The 19,403-nt window shown below is 48.1% G+C and overlaps 1 protein-coding gene across 1 annotated transcript; it reads left to right on the forward strand.

Annotated features, from left to right (window-relative positions):
• Positions 1–5,172: 5,172 nt before the first annotated feature.
• Positions 5,173–19,090, forward strand: LOC147083889 (uncharacterized). Its single transcript, XM_085980068.1, has 2 exons — positions 5,173–5,400; positions 17,704–19,090. Exon 2 carries the CDS (start codon positions 17,811–17,813, stop codon positions 18,930–18,932), a length of 1,122 nt encoding a protein of 373 aa, XP_085836194.1. The 5' UTR covers positions 5,173–5,400; positions 17,704–17,810; the 3' UTR covers positions 18,933–19,090.
• Positions 19,091–19,403: the final 313 nt, after the last annotated feature.

The raw sequence follows: 19,403 nt of genomic DNA on the forward strand, positions 1-19,403 counted from the left end.
CATTTAGATAATAACTTGCTCTTTGATTTTTTCTGCCAAAGTGCATAACCTCACACTTTCCAACATTATATTCCATCTGCCAAATTTCTGCCCACTCACTTAGCCTGTCTATGTCCTTTTGCAGGTTTTTTATGTCCTCCTCACTCACTGCTTTCCCTCCCATCTTTGTATCGTCGGCAAACTTGGATATGTTGCACTCGGTCCCCTCCTCCAAATCGTTAATACAGATTGTAAAGAGTTGTGGTCCCAGCAGTGACCGCTGCGGAACACCACTAGTTACTGATTGCCAACCCGAGAATGAACCATTTATCCCAACTCTCTGTTTTCTGTTAGATAGCCAATCTTCCACCCATGCCAGTATATTGCCCCCAATCCCGTGATTTTTTATCTTGTGCAGTAATCTTTTGTGTGGCACCTTGTCAAATGCCTTTTGGAAGTCCAAATACACCACATCCACTGGTTCCCCTTTATCCACCCTGTTTGTTACATCCTCAAAGAATTCGAGCAAATTTGTCAAACATGACTTCCCCTTTATAAAACCATGCTGACTCTGTCCGATTAAATTATGCTTATCCAAATGTCCTGTTACTGCTTCCTTAATAATGGACTCCAACATTTTACCAACCACAGATGTTAGGCTAACTGGTCAATAGTTTCCAGCCTTTTGTCTACCTCCCTTTTTAAATAAGGGCGTTACATTAGCAGTTTTCCAATCTGCTTGGATCTTTCCTGAATCCAGGGAGTTTTGGAAAATTACCACCAATGCATCCGCAATCCCCACCACTACCTCTCTCAAGACCCTAGGATGTAAGCCATCAGGTCCAGGGGATTTATCCGCCTTAAGTCCCATTATCGGGATTTACAAAAGGTAAATCATGCTTGACTAATCTACTGGAATTTTTTGAGGATGTAACTGGTAAAATAGATAAGGGAGAACCAGTGGATGTGGTGTATTTGGACTTTCAGAAGGCTTTCGATAAGGTCCCACATAAGAGATTCGCGTGCAAAATTAAGGCACATGGGATTGGGGGCAAGGTATTGACTTGGATAGAGAACTGGTTGGCGGACAGAAAGCAAAGAGTTGGAATAAACGGCTCTTTTTCCGAGTGGCAGGCAGTGACTAGTGGGGTACCGCAAGGATCGGTCCTAGGACCCCAGCTGTTCACAATACATATTAATGATCTGGATGAGGGAATTGGATGTAATATCTCCAAATTTGCAGACGACACAAAGCTGGGTGGGAGGGTAAGCTGTGAGGAGGATGTCGTGAAACTCCAGTACGATTTGGACAGGTTGGGTGATTGGGCAGAAACATGGCAAATGCACTATAATGTGGATAAATGTGAGGTTATCCACTTTGGTGGCAAAAACAGGAAGGCAGATTATTATTTGAATGGCAATAGATTGGGAGAAGGGGAAGTGCAAAGAGACCTGGGTGTTATTGTGCACCAGTCGCTGAAGGTAAGCATGCAGGTGCAGCAGGCGGTTAAGAAGGCAAATGGTATGTTGGCCTTCGTAGCAAGAGGGTTCGAGTACAGGAACAAGGATGTCTTGCTACAGTTGTACAGGGCCTTGGTGAGACCGCACCTTAAGAACATAAGAACATAAGAAATAGGAGCAGGAGTAGGCCATACGGCCCCTCGGGCCTGCTCCGCCATTCAATAGGATCATGGCTGATCCGAATCTAGACTCACGTCCACTTCCCATCCCTCTCCCCGTAACCCTTGAGTATTGTGTGCAGTTTTGGTCACCTTACCTGAGGAAGGACGTTCTTGCCATGGAGGGAGTGCAGCAAAGATTCACCAGGCTGATACCTGGGATGGCAGGAATGACGTATGAGGAGAGATTGTGTCGATTGGTCTTATACTCACTGGAGTTTAGAAGATTGAGAGGGGATCTCATCGAAACCTATAAAATTCTGTCAGGTCTGGACAGACTAGATGCAGGAAGGATGTTTCTGATGGCTGTGGAGTCCAGAACCAGGGCTCATAGTCTAAGGATAAGGGGTAAGCCATTTAGGACTGAAGTGAGGAGGAATTTCTTCACCCAGAGAGTGGTGAACCTGTGGAATTCTCTGCCACAGAGGGCGGTGGAGGCCAGTTCATTAAATATATTCAAGAAAGAGTTGGATATATTTCTTGAGGCTAAAGGGATCAAGGGATATGGGGAGAAGGCAGGGACAGGGTACTGAATTTGGATGATCAGCCATGATCTCATTGAATGGCGGAGCAGGCTCGAAGGGCCAAATGGCCTACTCCTGCTCCTATCTTCTATGTTTATATTTTTTGCTAGTTTACTTTCATAATCTATCTTCCCTTTCTTAATTAATCTTTTAGTTATTCTTTGCTGGCTTTTAAATGCTTCCCAATCTTCTATCCTCCCACTAGATTTGGCTACTTTATATGCCCTTGTTTTCAGTCGGATACTGTCCTTTATTACATTACTTAACCACGGATGGCTGTCTTTTCTTTTACGCCCCTTTTTCCTCAGTGGAATATATTTTTCTTGAAAGTTGTGAAATATCTCCTTGAATGTACACCACTGCTCATGTACCGTCTTACACCTTAATCTATTTTCCCAGTCCACTTTAGTCAACTCTGCTCTCATACCTTCATAGTCTCCTTTATTTAAGCTTAGTACGCTGGTTTGAGATCCAACTCTCTCACCCGCCAACTGAATTTGGAATTCAACCATGTTATGGTCACTCATTCCAAGGGGATCCTTTACTCGGACATTTTTATAAATCCTGTCTCATTACACAGGACCAGATCTAAGATTGCCTGCCCCCTGGTTGGTTCAGTAACATACTGCTCAAGGAACTCGTCCCTAATGCACTCTATGAACTCTTCCTCAAGGCTGCCCTGCCCAATTTGATTTGTCCAGTCAATATGAAAGTTATAATCTCCCATGATTATAGCTGTTCCCTTATTACAAGCCCCAACTATTTGCTGATTTATACTCCGACCAATAGATTTGGAACTTTTAGGAGGCCTATAGACTACGCCCACTAGTGACTTTCCCCCCTTATTATTCCTTATTTCCACCCAAACTGTTTCACTATCCTGATCCTTTGACCCAATATCATTTCTCACTATTGCAGTGATTCCATCCTTTAATAACAGAGCCACCCCACCTCCTTTTCCTTCTTGTCTGTCCTTCCTAATAGTCAAATACCCCTGGATGTTTAGTTCCCAGTCATGGTCACCCTGCAGCCATGTCTCCGTAATGGCCACCAGATCATACCCATGTGTAGTTATTTGTGCCGTCAACTTGTCTATTTTGTTACGAATGCTGCGTGCATTCAGATAAAGAACTTTTAAATATGTTTTGTGACAATTTATTCCTGCTTTTACCCCCTTTACTACTTTACCTTTATATATTCTGTCCCTTCCTGACACGCTCTGGTTTTTAATTCCCCCTCTGCTACCTTGCTCTATTGCCTTCTCCGCTGACATTTTTATTTTTCGCTCTCTTGAAACCTCCCCCCCACTAATTTGTTTAAAGCCCTCTCTACAGCCCTAGTTATTCGATTCACCAGGATTCTAGTCCCAGCACTGGCCAAGTGAAGTCCGTCCCAACGGAACAGCTCTCTCCTGTCCCAGTGCTGGTGCCAGTGTCCCAAGAAGCAAAACCCATTACTCCCACACCAGTCTTTGAGCCACGCATTTAACTCTCTGATTTTATTTACCCTAGCCAAACTTGCTCGTGCGGGCAGGTACAGCACGGGTTAGATACAGAGTAAAGCTCCCTCTACACTGTCCCATCAAACACTCCCAGGACAGGTACAGCATGGGTTAGATACAGAGTAAAGCTCCCTCTACACTGTCCCATCAAACACTCCAAGGGCAGGTACAGCACGGGTTAGATACAGAGTGTCAGCCGTGGCTCAGGCAGCAGCACTCTCTCCTCTGAGTCAGAAGGTTGTGGGTTGAAGTCCCACTCCAGAGACTGCAGTCTAAAACTCTGTGCTGCCCCTCCAGTGCAGTGCTGAGGGAGTAAAGCCCAGTGCAGAGTAAAGTTCCCTCTGCACTGCTCCACGAACAGGCCTGAGCCCCAAACTCAGAAGAGCGCCCTCTGCTGCATTTCACTTGTCTCAGCAGCGGGAGAAGCAGGCAGCGGAAGTCCCGCCCCCTCGGACACCCCGATTGGCTGTAGGACCCGCCGCCACCTCAGTCCTCCAAGCTCCGCCCGCTCTCTCCCTATTGGTCCGAGCTCCCGTCAGTCACCGCCTTGGAGTTGATGACGTGCCCCAGTCCGGCTCCCTGCAGAAGACAAGGGGCTGCGGCCGCTCAATCCGCTCCGCTCGGTGCCGGGAGGGTGCTGGGACGGTGCGGTTTGTATTTTCTATTTATTTATCTCCCCGCCCGCGCTTCTCTCCGCTATATATTAAAAAAACCCTGATAAAGCTCACTTTCCGCCGGTGATCCGGACTCTCGCGGTTGCCCGGGCCTTCCCCAGAATGCGAGGTCTTGCGCAGGCGCGGTAACTGCTCATCCTCGGGAGCGGGGCCTGGCGGCGCATGCGGAGTAGGGGAAGGGGGCGGGGCTTGTTCAGAGGGGGAGGATGATTGACAGGGGCGCTGGGTGTGCTGAGCATGCGCGGTGCGGGCCGGGCGCCTGTGGAGCAGGAGAGGGCGGGGCCATGGTGCGCATGCGCGGGGCCAGCTGCAACTTTCGAGTCACAAAGGGACCGAGTGTCTTCAAATCTCTCCCCTCCTCTTCTAATTTCCTGTAAAACCAGTTTATAAAAGTCATCACTGAAAGTACATAGAAGATAGGACCCGGGCCCAGGGCCTGATTGACAGGAGCTTCCGACCAATAGGGAGCGAGCAGGGCGGGGCTGGAGGAGCGAGCCGGCGGCGGGTCCTCCAACCAATCGGGGAGCCCGAGGGGCGGGACTTGCGCCGGCTGATTGGGACAGAGGAGGCTGACGGGAGATTTAATTTAAATGAATTTAATTTCCCGCCTGCTCCAACCGCCCACCCTGCAACGTCACGACGTCGCCGGCGTGCACTGACTGACACTGAGCTCTCCACCAATGAGCGAGGGGAGGCGGAGCCTGGAGGACTGACCGAGGGGCTTTGGTCCTCCAACCAATCGCGGCGAAGGAGGAGGCGGGACCTGGGATCGGCCCGCCGCCATTTTGTAAAGCGGTCTGGTCAGAATCTGTGATCCTGGGAAAGTTTATTTTTAATGTTCCTTTCCCATTTTACAGCTCAAACGAATTTTATTTTACAGAAGGTACTTGTTTTAAACATAGAAACATTGAAGATAGGAGCAGGAGTAGGCCATTCGGCCCCTCGAGCCTGCTCCGCCATTCAATGCGATCATGGCTGATCATAAAAAAAGCAGTTTGTTTTTAAATTGATGAAACAGAAACAAGAAACCCTGCGGAGCAAATGTGAGTAAAAATATTTTTTCTCCAATTTTCTGCGTTTTTAATTATTAATTTCAAGCACTTTAAGAGAAATATGGGAGTGGTGGGGGTTCTCTTAAAGGGACAGGCGCTCTCTTTTTCTATGAGATTTTCATTAAAGGGACCGCGTCCCCGTGGATGACCGATTTTAAAGGGACAGCGTCTCCCTTTTTATTAATGTATGTGTAAGAGACTGACATTTAAAGTAGGGCTAATCCCCTGCTCCACTGAGTGCTTGGCGACAAATCAGGTGCTGTTTGCTCTCGCCCCCTCCCAATTTTCTGCCAAGGGACAGAAAGCAGAGAGTAGTGGTGAACGGTTGCTTTTCAGACTGGAGGGAGGTAAACAGTGATGTTCCCCAGGGGTCGGTATTAGGATCAATGTTCCCTCTTTTCTTTGAGGTGCGTGGCCCCTTTAACGGGCTGCACGGCCCATTCAAATTTCCACGCATGCGCGTTTATTCCATTTATAGGGCGGTGAGCCGGCTGCGCGGGACCTCCAGACCGCTGCGTGGCCGCGCAACTTAACGTGAACATTGATTCGGACCACTGCTTTTTTTGATATATATCAATGACCTGGACTTGGGGATACAGGGCAAAATTTCAAAATTTACAGACGACACGAAACTCAAATGTAGCAAACAATGAGGATAGTAACAGACTTCAGGAGGATGTAGCCAGACTGGTGAAATGGGCAGAAACGTGGCAGATTAAATTTAATGTAGAGAAGTGTGAAGTGATTCATTTTGGTAGGAAGAATGAGGAGAGGCAATATAAACTAAATGGTCCAGTTTTAAAGAGGGTGCAGGAACAGAGAGGCCTCGGGGTGTATGTACACAAATCTTAGAAGGTGGCAGGACAAGTTGAGAAGGCTGTTAATAAAGCAAACAGGATCCTTGACTTTATTAATAGAGGAATAGAGTACAAAAGCAAGCAGGTTATGCTAAGCCTTTATAAAACACTGGCTAGGCTTCCGCTGGGCACCACACTTTAGGAAGGATGTCAAGGCCTTAGAGAGGGTGCAGAAGAAATTTACGAGAATGGGACCAGGGATGAGGGACTTGAGTTACGTGGAGAGACGGGAGAAGCTGGGGTTGTTCTCCTTAAGCAAAGAAGATGAAGAGGAGATTTGATAGAGTTGTTCAAAATCAGGATGGATTTTGAGAGAGTAAATAAGGAGAAACCGTTTCCAATGGCTGAAGGGACAGAAACCAGATGTAAGGCGATTGGCAAAAGAACCAGAGGTGACATGAGGAAACAGATTTTTACACCAAGTTGTTGTGATCTGGAATGCACTGCCTGAAAGGGCGGTGGAAGCAGATTCGATATTATAATTCAAAAGAGATTGAGATAAATACTTGAAGGGAAAACATTTACAGGGCTTTGGGGAAAGAGCATGGGGAGTGGGATTAATTGGATCGCTCTTTCAAAGAGCCGGCACAGGCACGATGGGCCGAATGGCGGCCTCCTGTGCTGTATCATTCTATGATGCTGTTCTACACAGACACACACACACATACAGTCAGACAGACACACAGACACAGATACTCACTAAAATACAGTCAGACCCACACTCTCATTTTTTCTGCATGAACTTTTATTATTAATTTCAAAGACTTTAAGAAAAAGGCGGGAGTGGTGGGCGGAGGGCTCTTAAAGGGACAGGGACTCTCCTTTTCAATGTGATTTTCATTAAAGGTCCGAGTCCCTCCTTGCCTGTGGAGGGATTATTTTAAAAGGACAGCGTCTCGAAATCAGGTGCTGTCTGCGTGTGAACCACCTCCTCCCAATTTCCTGCCAAGCGATCCCTGTGGGCACCACTCCACTCTAGGAGTGGCTCCTAGAATCATACAGCACAGAAGGAGGCCATTCAGCCCATTGTGCCTGTGCCGGCTCTTTGAAAGAGCTCTCCATTTAGTCCCACTCCCCTGCTCTGTCCCCATAGCCCTGAAAATTGTTCCCCTTCAAGTGTTTATCCAATTCCCCAGTGAACGTTATTATTGACTCTGCTTCCACCGCCCTTTCAGGCAGCGCATTCCAGATCACAACAACTCGCTGCGTCAATAAAATTCTCCTCACCTCGCCTCTGGTTCTTTTGTCAATGACCTTATATCTGTGTCCTCTGGTTACCGACCCTCCTGCCACTGGAAACAGTTTCTGCTTATAAGCTACAGCTATACAAAGCCCTGGTTAGACCCCAAGAGAGTCATAACGGCACAACAGGAGGCCATTCGGCCCATCGAGTCCGTGCCGGCTCTCTGTATACAATCCAGTCAGTCCCATTCCCCCGCTCTATCCCCGTAGCCCTGCAAGTTTATTTCCCTCAGCTGCCTATCCAGTCTCCCCTTGAAAACATTGAGTGTCTCCGCTTCCACCACTTCCGTCGGCAGTGAGTTCCAGGTCCTCACCACTCGCTGCATAAAAAAGTTTTTCCTCACATCCCCCCTGTATCTCTTGCCCAAAACCTTAAATCTGTGTCCCCTAGTCCTTGTACCATCAACTAGTGGGAACAGCCTTTACCCGTCTAGCCTGTCCAAACCTGTCATAATCTTGTACACCTCTGTCAAATCACCCCTCAACCTCCTTTGCTCTAATGAAAACAAATCCAGCTTCTCCAACCTGTCCTTGTAGATAAGATCCCCCATCCCCAGAACCATTCTGGTAAATCTCCTCTGCACCCTCTCAAGGGCCTTCACATCCTTCCTAAAGTGTGGTGACCAGAACTGGACGCAATACTCCAGTTGTGGCCTAACCAGCACTTTATAAAGGTTCAGCATAACTTCTCTACTTTTGTACTCAATACCTCTATTTATGAAGCCCAAGATCCCATATGCTTTGTTAACCACTCTCTCAATATGTCCCGCCACCTTCAGGGACCTACGCACAGTAACTCCCAGGAACTCCCTGGAGCACTGTGTACAGTTCTGGGCACCGCACCTCAGAAAGGATGTATTGGCCTTGGAAGGAGTGCAGCACAGATTGACCAGAATGTTTCCCAGGCTCCAAGGGTTAGATTATGAGGGAGAGATTACATAAACTAGGCTTGTGTTCCCTGGAATCTAGAAGGTTAAGGAGTGATTGAGGATTTTCGGATTTTGAAAGGAATTGGTAGAGTAGATAGAGAGAAACTTTTTCCGCCGGTGGGGCAGCCGAGGACAAGGGGACATAAGAACATAAGAAATAGGAGCAGGCGTAGGCCAATCGGCCCCTCGAGCCTGCTCCACCATTCAATAAGATCATGGCTGATCTGATCCTAAACTCAAATCTTCTATCACTCTCCATCCCACCCGAACCCATGTGATCTCCCGGGAGAGGCGAAAAACCAGATAAAAAACCCAATGGCCAATTTGGGAGAAAAAATCTGGGAAATTCCTCTCTGTCCCATCTAGGCGATCGAAACTCTTCCAGGAGATCACTCTGTCCCTGTATTTTCTACAGTACTTACCTTCTGTAAAGGCGATCTCCACCCCAGCCAGGAACAGGAATAAAACCATCTCCTGAAATCTAACACCGAATTAGAACACAAGAAGTAGGAGCAGAACCAGGCTACACGGCCCTTGGGCCCGCTCCACTACCCACAGGGCCATGACCATTCCGAACCTAGACTCATGTCCAATTTCCTGCCCGCTCCCCGTAACCCTTAATTCCCTTTACTTCTAGGAAACTATCTATTTCTGTTTTAAAATTTATTTAATGATGTAGCTTCCACAGCTTTCTGGGGCAGCAAATTCCACAAACCTACCACCCTCTGAGTGAAGAAGTTTCTCCTCATTTCAGTTTTGAAAGAGCAGCCCCTTATTTTAAGATTATGCCTCCTAGTTGTCGTTTCACCCATCATTGGGAACATCCTCACCGCATCCACCCGATCAAGCCCCTTCACAATCTTATATGTTTCAATAAGATCGCCTCTCATTCTTCTGAACTCCAATGAGGAGTCCCAATCGACTCAACCTCTCCTCATATGACCACCCCCTCATCCCCGGGATTAACCGAGTGAACCTTCTTTGTACTGACTCGAGAGCAAGTATGTCTTTTCTTAAGTATGGACACCAAAACTGTATGCAGTATTCCAGGTGCGGTCTCACCAATACCTTGTATAACTGCAGCAATACCTCCCTGTTTTTATATTCTATCCCCCTAACAATAAAAGCCAACATTCCATTGGCCTTCTTGATCACTTGCTGCACCTGCATACTAACCTTTTGAGTTTCGTGCACCAGGACCCCCAGATCCCTTTGTACTTCAGTACTTTCCAGTTTCTTGCCATTAAGATAATAACTTGCTCTATGATTTTTCCTGCCAAAGTGCATAACCTCACACGTTCCAGTATTGTATTCCATCTGCCAAATCTCTGCCCACTTACTTAGCCTGTCTATGTCCCTTTGCAAGTTTTTTATGTCCTCCTCACTCACTACTTTCCCTCCCATCTTTGTATCATCTGCAAACTTTGATATGTTACACTCGGTCCCCTCCTCCAAATCGTTAATATAGATTGAAAAGAGTTGGGGACCCAGCACTGACCCCTGCAGAACACCACTAGTTACTGATTGCCAGTCTGAGAATGAACCATTTATCCCAACTCCCTGCTTTCTGTTAGAGAGCCAATTCTCCACCCACGCCAGAATATTACCCCCAATCCCGTGATTTTTTATCTTAAGCAATAATCTTTTGTGTGGCACCTTGTCAAATGCCTTTTGGAAGTCTAAATGCACTACGTCCACTGGTTCTCCTTTATCCACCCTGTATGTTACTTCCTCAAAGAACTCAAGCAAATTTGTCAAACATGACTTCCCCTTCATAAAACCATGCTGACTTTGTCCTATTAAATTATGTTTATCCAAATGTCCCGTTACTGTCTCCTTAATAATGGACTCTAACATTTTACCAACCACAGATGTTAGGCTAACAGGTCTCTAGTTTCCAGCCTTCTGCCTACTACCCTTTTTAAATAAGGGTGTTACATTAGCAGTTTTCAATCTGTGGAAGCTACATCATTAAATAAATTTAAAACGGAAATCGACAGTTTCCTAGAAGTAAAGGGAATTAGGGGTTACGGGGAGCGGGCAGGATATCAGACATGAGGCTAGGTTCGGATCGGTCATGGCCCTCTGGGTGGCGGAGTGGGCCCAGGGGCCGTGTAGCCTGGTCCTGCTCCTACTTCTTGTGTTCTAATTCTGTGTTAGATTTCAGGAGATGGTTCTATTCACAGGGATTAGTGGAGACCTCGGGAACAGGCTGCCAGCTAGGAGTCCTTCAAGAGTAAATTGGGCCTGTTCCTGGCTGGGGTGGAGATCACCTTTTACAGAATGTAAGTACTGCAGGAAATACAGGGACAGAGTGATCTCCTGGACGAGTTTCGATCGCCTAGAAGGGTCAGAGAGGAATTTCTCAGATTTTTTCTCCCAAATTGGTCATTGGGTTTTTCAACTGGTTTTTCGCCTCTCCCGGGAGATCACATGGGTTCGGGTGGGACGGAGAGTGAAAGTAGATTTGAGGTTCGGATCAGATCAGCCATGATCTTATTGAATGGCGGAGCAGGCTCGAGGGGCCAATTGGCCTACTCCTGCTCCTATTTTTTATGTTCTTATGTAACCAGTACAAGTGAAGCGACTCCTTCTCCCGGAGATTTATTAAACGTGAATACTCCAAGAGTTGACCAAAAATCAGGTGAGTAATATTAATCGAGTCAATTTCTGCTGTAAGAAGGGATGATACCTTAGCAGGTTCCTCTAATGAGGCCATATGGATAGAACTTAAAAACAAAAAGGGGGCAAGCACTTTGCTGGGAGTGTACTATAGGCCCCCAAACAGTAAGGGGGAGATAGAGGAACAGATATGTAGGCTAATCTCAGAGAAGTGTAGAAATAATAAGGTAATAACTGTTGGGGATTTCAACTTCCCCAATATTAACTGGGATAGTCAGGGTGTGAAAGGCTTAGAGGGTGTGGAATTCTTAAAGTGCATCCAGGAGAGCTTTTTCAGCCAACATGTAGAAAGTCCTACAAGAGAGGGGGCGGTACTGGACCTAATTCGAGGGAATATAGCAGGGCAAGTGGTAGAAAGGTTAGTAGGAGAGCATTTTGGTGACAGTGACCATAATTCGGTGACAGTGACCATAATTCGGTGAGATTTAAAGTAGTTATGCAAAAGGACAAAGATGGACCGGAAATAAAGGTTCTAAATTGGGGGAAGGCCGATTTTAATATGATAAGGCAGGATCTGGCCAAAGTGGACTGGGATCAGCTACTTGTAGGAAAATCCACATCAGAGCAGTGGGAGTCTTTCAGAAAGGAAATAGAGAGAGTACAATGCCACCATGTTCCTGTAAAGGTCAAGGGTGGGACCAACAAGCCCAGGGAACCCTGGATGTCAAGGGACATACAAGAATGGTTTAGGAAAAAAAGGGAGGCTTTTGGCAGATACAAAGGACTAAAAACAGTGGAAGCCCTAGAGGAGTATAGAAAGTGCAGGGGGGTACTTAAAAAAGAAATTAGGAGAACGAAGAGGGGTCATGAAAAAACACTGGCAGGCAAAATAAAGGAAAATCCCACGGTGTTTTATTAGTATATTAAAGGCAAGAGGAAAACCAGGGAAAGAGTAGAGCCCATTAGGGACCAAAGTGGCAATCTGTGTGTAGAGCCAGAAGATGTAGGTGAGGTTTTAAATTAATATTTTGCATCTGTGTTCACTATGGAGAAGGACGATGCAGGCATAGAAATCAGGCAGGGGGATTGTGATATACTTGAACAAATTAGTATTGAGAGGGAGGAGGTACTCGTGGTTTTAGCGGGCTTAAAAGTGGATAAACCCCCAGGCCCAGATGAGATGTATCCCAGGCTGCTGTGAGAGGCAAGGGAGGAGATTGCAGGGGCTCTGACACAAATTTTCAGAACCTCTCTGGCCACAGGGGACATGCCAGAGGACGAGGACAGCTAACATAGTACCATTATTCAAGAAGGGTAGTAGTAGGGATAAACCACGGCATTACAGGCCAGTGAGCCTAACATCAGTGGTAGGGAAATTATTGGAAAAAATTCTGAGGGACAGAATTAGTCTCCACTTGGAGAGGCAAGGATTAATCAAGATAGTCAGCATGGCTTTGTCAGGGGGAGATCATGTCTAACCAATTTGATTGAATTTTGAGAGGGGGTGACTAGGTGTGTGGATGAGGGTAGTGCAGTTGAAGTAGTGTACATGGACTTCAGTAAGGCTTTTGACAAAGTCCCACATGGGAGACTGGTCAAGAAGGTAAGAGCCCATGGGATCCAGGGCAATTTGGCACATTGGATCCAAAATTGGCTTAGTGGCAGGAGGCAGAGGGTGATGGTCGAAGGTTGTTTTTGTGACTGGAAGCCTGTGTCCAGTGGTGTACCACAGGGATCGGTGCTGGGTCCTTTGCTGCTTGTAGTGTACATTAATGATTTAGATATGAATGTAGGAGGTATGATCAGTAAGTTCGCTGATGACACGAAAATTGGTGGAGTGGTAAATAGCGAGGAGGGAAGCCTCAGGCTACAGGAGAATATAGACGGGTTGGTTAGATGGGCAGCACAGTGGCAAATGGAATTTAACCCTGAAAAGTGTGAGGTGATGCATTTTGGGAGGACTAACAAGGGAATACACAATGAATGGTAGGACCCTAGGAAGGACAGAGGATCAGCGGGACCTTGGTGTGCATGTACACAGATCCCTGAGAGCAGCAGGACAGCTAGATAGGGTGGTTAAGAAGGCATATAGGATACTTGCCTTCATTAGCCGAGGCATAGAATATAAGAGCAGGGAGGTTATGATGGAGCTGTACAAAACGCTAGTTAGGCCACAGCTGGAATACTGTTTGCAGTTCTGGTCGCCACACTATAGGAAGAATGTGATTGCATTGGAGAGGGTGCAGAGGAGATTCACCAGGGTGTTACCTGGGCTGGAGCGCTTCAGCTATGAAGAGAGACTGGACAGGCTGGGGTTGTTTTCCTTAGAGCAGGGAAGGCTGAGGGGGGACCTGATTGAGGTGTACAAAATTATGAGGGGCATAGATAGGGTAGATAGGAACTTTTCCCCTTAGTAGAGGGGTCAATAACAAGGGGCATAGATTCAAGGTAAGGGGCAGGAGGTTTAGAGGGGATTTGAGGAAAAACTTTTTCACCCAGAGGGTGGTTGGAATCTGGAACTCACTGCCTGAAAGGGTGGTAGAGGCAGGAACCCTCACAACATTCAAGAAGCATTTAGATGAGCACTTGAAACACCATAGCATGCAAGGCTACGGACCAAGTGCTGGAAAATGGGATTAGAATAGACAGGGCTTGATGGCCGGCGTGGGCACGATGGGCCGAAGGGCCCCTTTCTGTGCTGTATAAATCAATGACTCTATGGTAGCACTCTTGCCTCTGAGGCATAAGGTTGTGGGTTCAAGTCCCACTCCAGAGACTAGAGCACAAAAATCCAGGCTGACACTCCAGTGCAGTACTGAGGCACTGTCAGTGGTGGCGTCTTTCAGATGAGACATTAAACTGAGGCCCTGTCTGCTCTCTCAGGTGGATGTAAAAGATCCCATGGCACTATTTTGAGAAAGAAAGACTTGCATTTATATCGTGCTTTCATGACCAGCAGACGTCTTGAAGTGTTTTACAGCCAATGAAGTACTTTTGAGGTGTAGTCACTGTTGTAATGTGGGAAAGAGCAGGGGAAATATCCCCGGTGTCCGAGCCAATGTTTATCCCTCAATCAATGTAACAAAAGGATAATAGCAAAATACTGCGGATGCTGGAAATCTGAAATAACAACAGGAAATGCTGGAAACACTCAGCAGGCCAAACAACATCCGTAGAGAGAGAAACAGAGTTAACAAAAAGATAGATTATCTGGTCAATATCACATTGCTGTTTGTGGGAGCTTGCTGTGCGCTATTTGACTGCCGCATTTCTTACATTACAACAGTGACTACACTTCAAAAGTACTTCGTTGGCTGTAAAGCACTTTGGGACGTCCGGTGGTGTTGAAAGGCGCTATAGAAATGCAAGTGTTTCTTTTTTCACTGGTCTCACCAGCGACCTCTACTGGCTGATGGTTGATTGACAGCCGAGAGTCCGCGCATGCACACACGGAGCGGCGGTTTGGGCCGAGTCCGGCACAGTGACCCCTCCCGGTCACCAAGGGCAACAACCGCGCATGCCCAGAGGAGACCAGCCCCCTCCCCCATTCAGAGCTGCGCCTGCGCACTCGGATCCTGCCGGACGGAGTCGGCGCGGGACATTCCGGGGAAAGTCCTTGGTGTCGGGTCCAGAGTCGCGATCGGTGACGCAAAGTGAGTTTTCTCCGGTCCGATTGGGTGGAGATTCGTGCGGGGTGGGGGGGGAGGGGTGGATCGGGAGAGAACAAAGAGAAATAGAAAAACCTGAGAGTCCGCGAGGCCCTGGACCAAGCGACGTCAGTTGGACGGAGCACGTGATCTCTGCGGGGACACGTGACCCAGCTCAGGGCCTGATTGACGGGAGCTTCCGACCAATAGGGAGCGAGTGGTGCGGCGCTGGAGGAGCGAGCCGGTGGCAGGTCCTCCAACCAATTGGGGAGCCCGAGGGGCGGGACTGGCACCGGCTGATTGTCTGATCCGCAGGGCAGCGAGTTTCTCCAGTCCCTTGTTCAGGGCCCGGGGCCAGGGGAGGCTGTGGGCCTTTATTCCCCTCACTGGACACAAGGCTCTTTGGCTCACAACACACTGGCTCAGGTTTTAATAGAGACTTTTTAAATTCATCAATAAAAGCAGATAAACCTCGTGCTTCTGTAGATCAAACTTTCTAATATTTTATAGAACCATAGAATGGTTACAGCACAGAAGGAGGCCATTTAGCCCGTCGAGCCCGTGCCGGCTCTCTGCAAGACCACTTCAGGGAGTCCCACTCCCCGCCCTTTCCCCGTAACCCTGCACATTTCTTTACTTCAGGCACTTACCCAATTCCCTTTTGAAAGCGGTGATTGAATCTGCCTCCACCACCCTTTCAGGCAGTGCATTCCAGATCCTAACCACTCGCTGCGTAAAAAAGTTTTTCCTCATGTCGCCTTTGGTTCTTCTGCCAATCACCTTAAATCTGTGTCCTCTGGTTCGCGACCCTTCCGCCAATGGGAACAGTTTCTCTCTATCTACTCTGTCCAGACCCCTCATGAGTTTGAATACCTCTATCAAATCTCATCTCAACCTTCTCTACTCTAAGGAGAACAACCCCAGCTTCTCGAGTCTATCCACGTAACTGAAGTCCCTCATCCCTGGAACCATTCTTGTAAATCTTTTCTGCACCCTCTCTGAGGCCTTCACATCCTTCCTAAAGTGCGGAGCCCAGAATTGGACACAATACTCCAGTTGAGGCCGAACCAGTGTTTTATAAAGGTTCATCATAACCTCCTTGTTTTTGGACTCTATACCTCTATTTATAAAGCCCAGGTTCCCGTAAGCTTTTTTAACCGCTTTCTCAACCTGCCCTGCCACCTTCAATGATTTGTGCACACATGCCCCCAGGTCTCTCTGTTCATGCACCCACTTTAGGATTGTACCCTTTAGTTTATATTGCCTCTCCTCATTCTTCCTACCAAAATATATCAGTTCGCACTTTTCTGCGTTAAATTTCATCTCCCACGTGTCCACCCATTCCACCAGCATGTCTATGTCCTCTTGAAGTCTATCACTATCCTCCTCACTGTTCACTATACTTCCAAGTTTTGTGTCATCTGCATATTTTGAAACTGTGCCTTGTACACCCAAGTCAAAGTCATTAATATATATCAAGAAAAGCACTGATCCTAGTACCGACCCCTGGGGAACACCACTGTGTACTTTCCTCCAGTCTGAAAAACAACCGTTCACCACTACTCTCTGTTTCCTGTCACTTTGCCAATTTCGTATCCATGCTGCCACTGTCCCTATTATTCCATGGGTATCAACTTTGCTGGTAAGCCTAGTATGTGGCTCTTTGTCGAACGCCTTTTGGAAATCCATGTACACCATGTTAACCGCATTGCCCTCATCAACCCTCTCTGTTACCTCATCAAAAAACTCAATCAGAATCAGAGCGGCCGGGCCCCAGCACCAGGAAACCCAGGGTGCAGCACCTCCCCCATCCGAGCCGCCGCTTCCCGGTTTCTTCAGCCGGTTCCACCAAGTCCGACTCGGGAGAAAGGACAGGAGCCAGGCTCCCAGAATGGCCCGTGGCCCCGAGGAGCATGTGCACTCTCAGCGGGGACATCATCGCGTTGGATAGAGCGGTTTCTGGGGCGCGGTGATTGTGGGTGCTGCGGCCACCATTAGTCAGCGGCTGTGGGGAAGAGTTTTATTGCAGGTGATGGCAGGTAGGTCCCTGGCCGCCTGTGTAGGTCTTTTTGTTGCTTCAGTTTGAACTGGAGTGGAGATGGAGGAGAAGCTGCTGGGTTTAACCCCCAGTACTTCTGAGCCCAGGGGGACCCAACAATTTCCAATGTGTGACAGTCAAGGGCGGTGGATTCTGGGGGAGATTAGGTTGTTACACAGACACTGTCCCTACAATGTAAAAGAGTATTGTTTTAGGAATAAGTATTTCTGTAGAGGCTTTTAATCCAGTTTACATATACAGATTTGTTTTAATTCATTCTTGGGATGTGGGCGTCGCTCGCAAGACCAGAATATGTTGCCAATCCCCATCTTCCCATTGAGGTGGTGATGGTGGGCCACCTTTTTTTATTCATTGATGGGATGTGGGCGTCGCTGGCTCGGCCTGCATTTAGTGCCCATCCCCAATTGCCCTTGAGATGGTGGTGAGCCGCCTTCTTGAACCGCTGCAGTCCATGTGGTGAAGGTACTCCCACAATGCTGTTGTGTAAGGAGTTCCAGGATTTTCACCCAGTGATGATGCAGCAACAGCGATATATGTCCAAGTCAGGATGGTGTGTGACTGGGAGAACTTGGAGGTGATGGTGCTCCCATGCACCTTCTGCCTTTGTCCTTCTAGGTGCTGGAGGTTGCGGGTTTTGGAGGTTCTGTCAAAGTTCTGGTCGAGTTGCAGAGGTATAAAGTCCATCTCCTTCGCCCCCTCCCACTCCCACCTCTCTCTCTCTCTCCTCCCATAGAGGCCAGAGGCCCAGACCAGGTGGCAGATTCCCTTCACCGAGGGACATTAGTGAACCAGTGGGATTTTATGACAATCCGGCAGCTTTCATGGTCACTTTTTTTCTAGTGCCGGCCCCACAAACAACCAGATTCATTGAGCTCAATTTCACAACCTGCCTCTTTAGAGGGTTCTCTCTCACGCTCCATTTTAAATTCATTTTACAGGGTATTAGAAGGGGAGGATTTGTAGACAGGAAACTCAAACCAAACATCACGTCAAGATCTGACAGTCACTCGATTCATCAGGAACTGAATATCATCGGCCTTTGAATATGGAAGCAAAAAGCACCGTTCACATCGGGGAGAGGCCGTTCACCTGCTCCGAGTGTGGGAAGGGATTCACTAATTCATCCCGCCTGCTGAGACACCAGCGAGTTCACACTGATGAGAGACCTTTTAACTGCTCGGACTGTGAGAAGTGCTTTAAAAGTTCCGGGGCACTGATACACCATCAACGTGTTCACACTGGGGAGAGACCGTTCAGGTGCTCGCACTGCGGGACTGGGTTTGGGCAGTCATCTGACCTCACTGTACACCAGCGAGTTCACACTGGGGAGAGGCCGTTCACCTGCTCCGTGTGTGGGAAGGGATTCACTCGCTCATCCCACCTGCTGACACACCAGCGAGTTCACACTGGGGAGAGGCCATTCACCTGCTCCGTGTGTGGGAAGGGATTCGCTCGTTCATCCACCCTGCTGATACACCAGCGAGTTCACACTGATGAGAGACCTTTTAAATGCTCGGACTGTGGGAAGTGCTATAAAGTGTCCGGGGAACTGATACGCCATCAACGTGTTCACACTGATGAGAGACCGTTCAGGTGCTCTCACTGCGGGACTGGGTTCAGGCGATCATCTGACCTCACTGTACACCTGTGCACTCACACTGGGGAGAGGCCGTTCACCTGCTCTCACTGCGGGACTGGGTTTAGGCAGTCATCTGAGCTCACTATACACCAGCGCACTCACACTGGGGAGCGGCCGTTCACCTGCTCCGTGTGTGGGAAGGGATTCACTCGCTCATCCCACCTGCTGACACACCAGCGCACTCACACTGTGGAGAGGCCGTTCACCTGCTCTGAGTGTGGGAAGGGATTCACTGAGTCATCCCACCTGCTGACACACCAGCGAGTTCACACTGGGGAGAGACCATTCACCTGCTCTGAGTGTGGGAAGGGATTCACTCAGTCATCCACCCTGCTGACACACCAGCGAGTTCACACTGGGGAGAGGCCGTTCACCTGCCCTGAGTGTGGGAAGGGATTCACTCAGTCATCCCACCTGCTGAGACACCAGCGAGTTCACACTGGGGAGAGGCCGTTCACCTGCCCTGAGTGTGGGAAGGGATTCACTCAGTCATCCAACCTACTGACACACCAGCGAGTTCACAAGTGACTGCAGGGATTGGATTCTGTTGTTGCTGCTGTTAATCACATCCAGGACTGAACCATGTTCATTCTGACAGGTGGGGATTGTTTCTGCTGATATTAATAAGTCTGGGAACTGGGCTGGAGTTTAATATTCTGGATAGATGTCAAATAAATCAGCTTTGTGTTAAACACATTGTTGCAGATTTTCTTCTTTCCCACCTGAGTGTTTAGCATCACCTGGCTGGAGCTCAGAAAGGACAATCTGGGGGAGGATCATACGGTGGGAACAGAACTCCAGCCTGGACACAGTCCTTCAGGGCCACACTGAGAGGGGCAAACGGCACTTTGGTCTTTCTCGTCTCTCTTCACTGACAGCAAAGTTGCCGTGTGGGTTAATCTCGAGATGTGTGAGAAATGTGTCCCAGCTGCTCTCTGCCATGGTTTAGAGCTCCTAGACACGGAACTGGAGGCTCCTTTACGAATGTAGCCCAGTGCT

This window comes from Somniosus microcephalus, unplaced genomic scaffold (assembly GCF_052327205.1).
Source record: "Somniosus microcephalus isolate GS21.2 unplaced genomic scaffold, FLI_Smic_1.0 scaffold26, whole genome shotgun sequence".
NCBI lineage: Eukaryota > Metazoa > Chordata > Chondrichthyes > Squaliformes > Somniosidae > Somniosus > Somniosus microcephalus.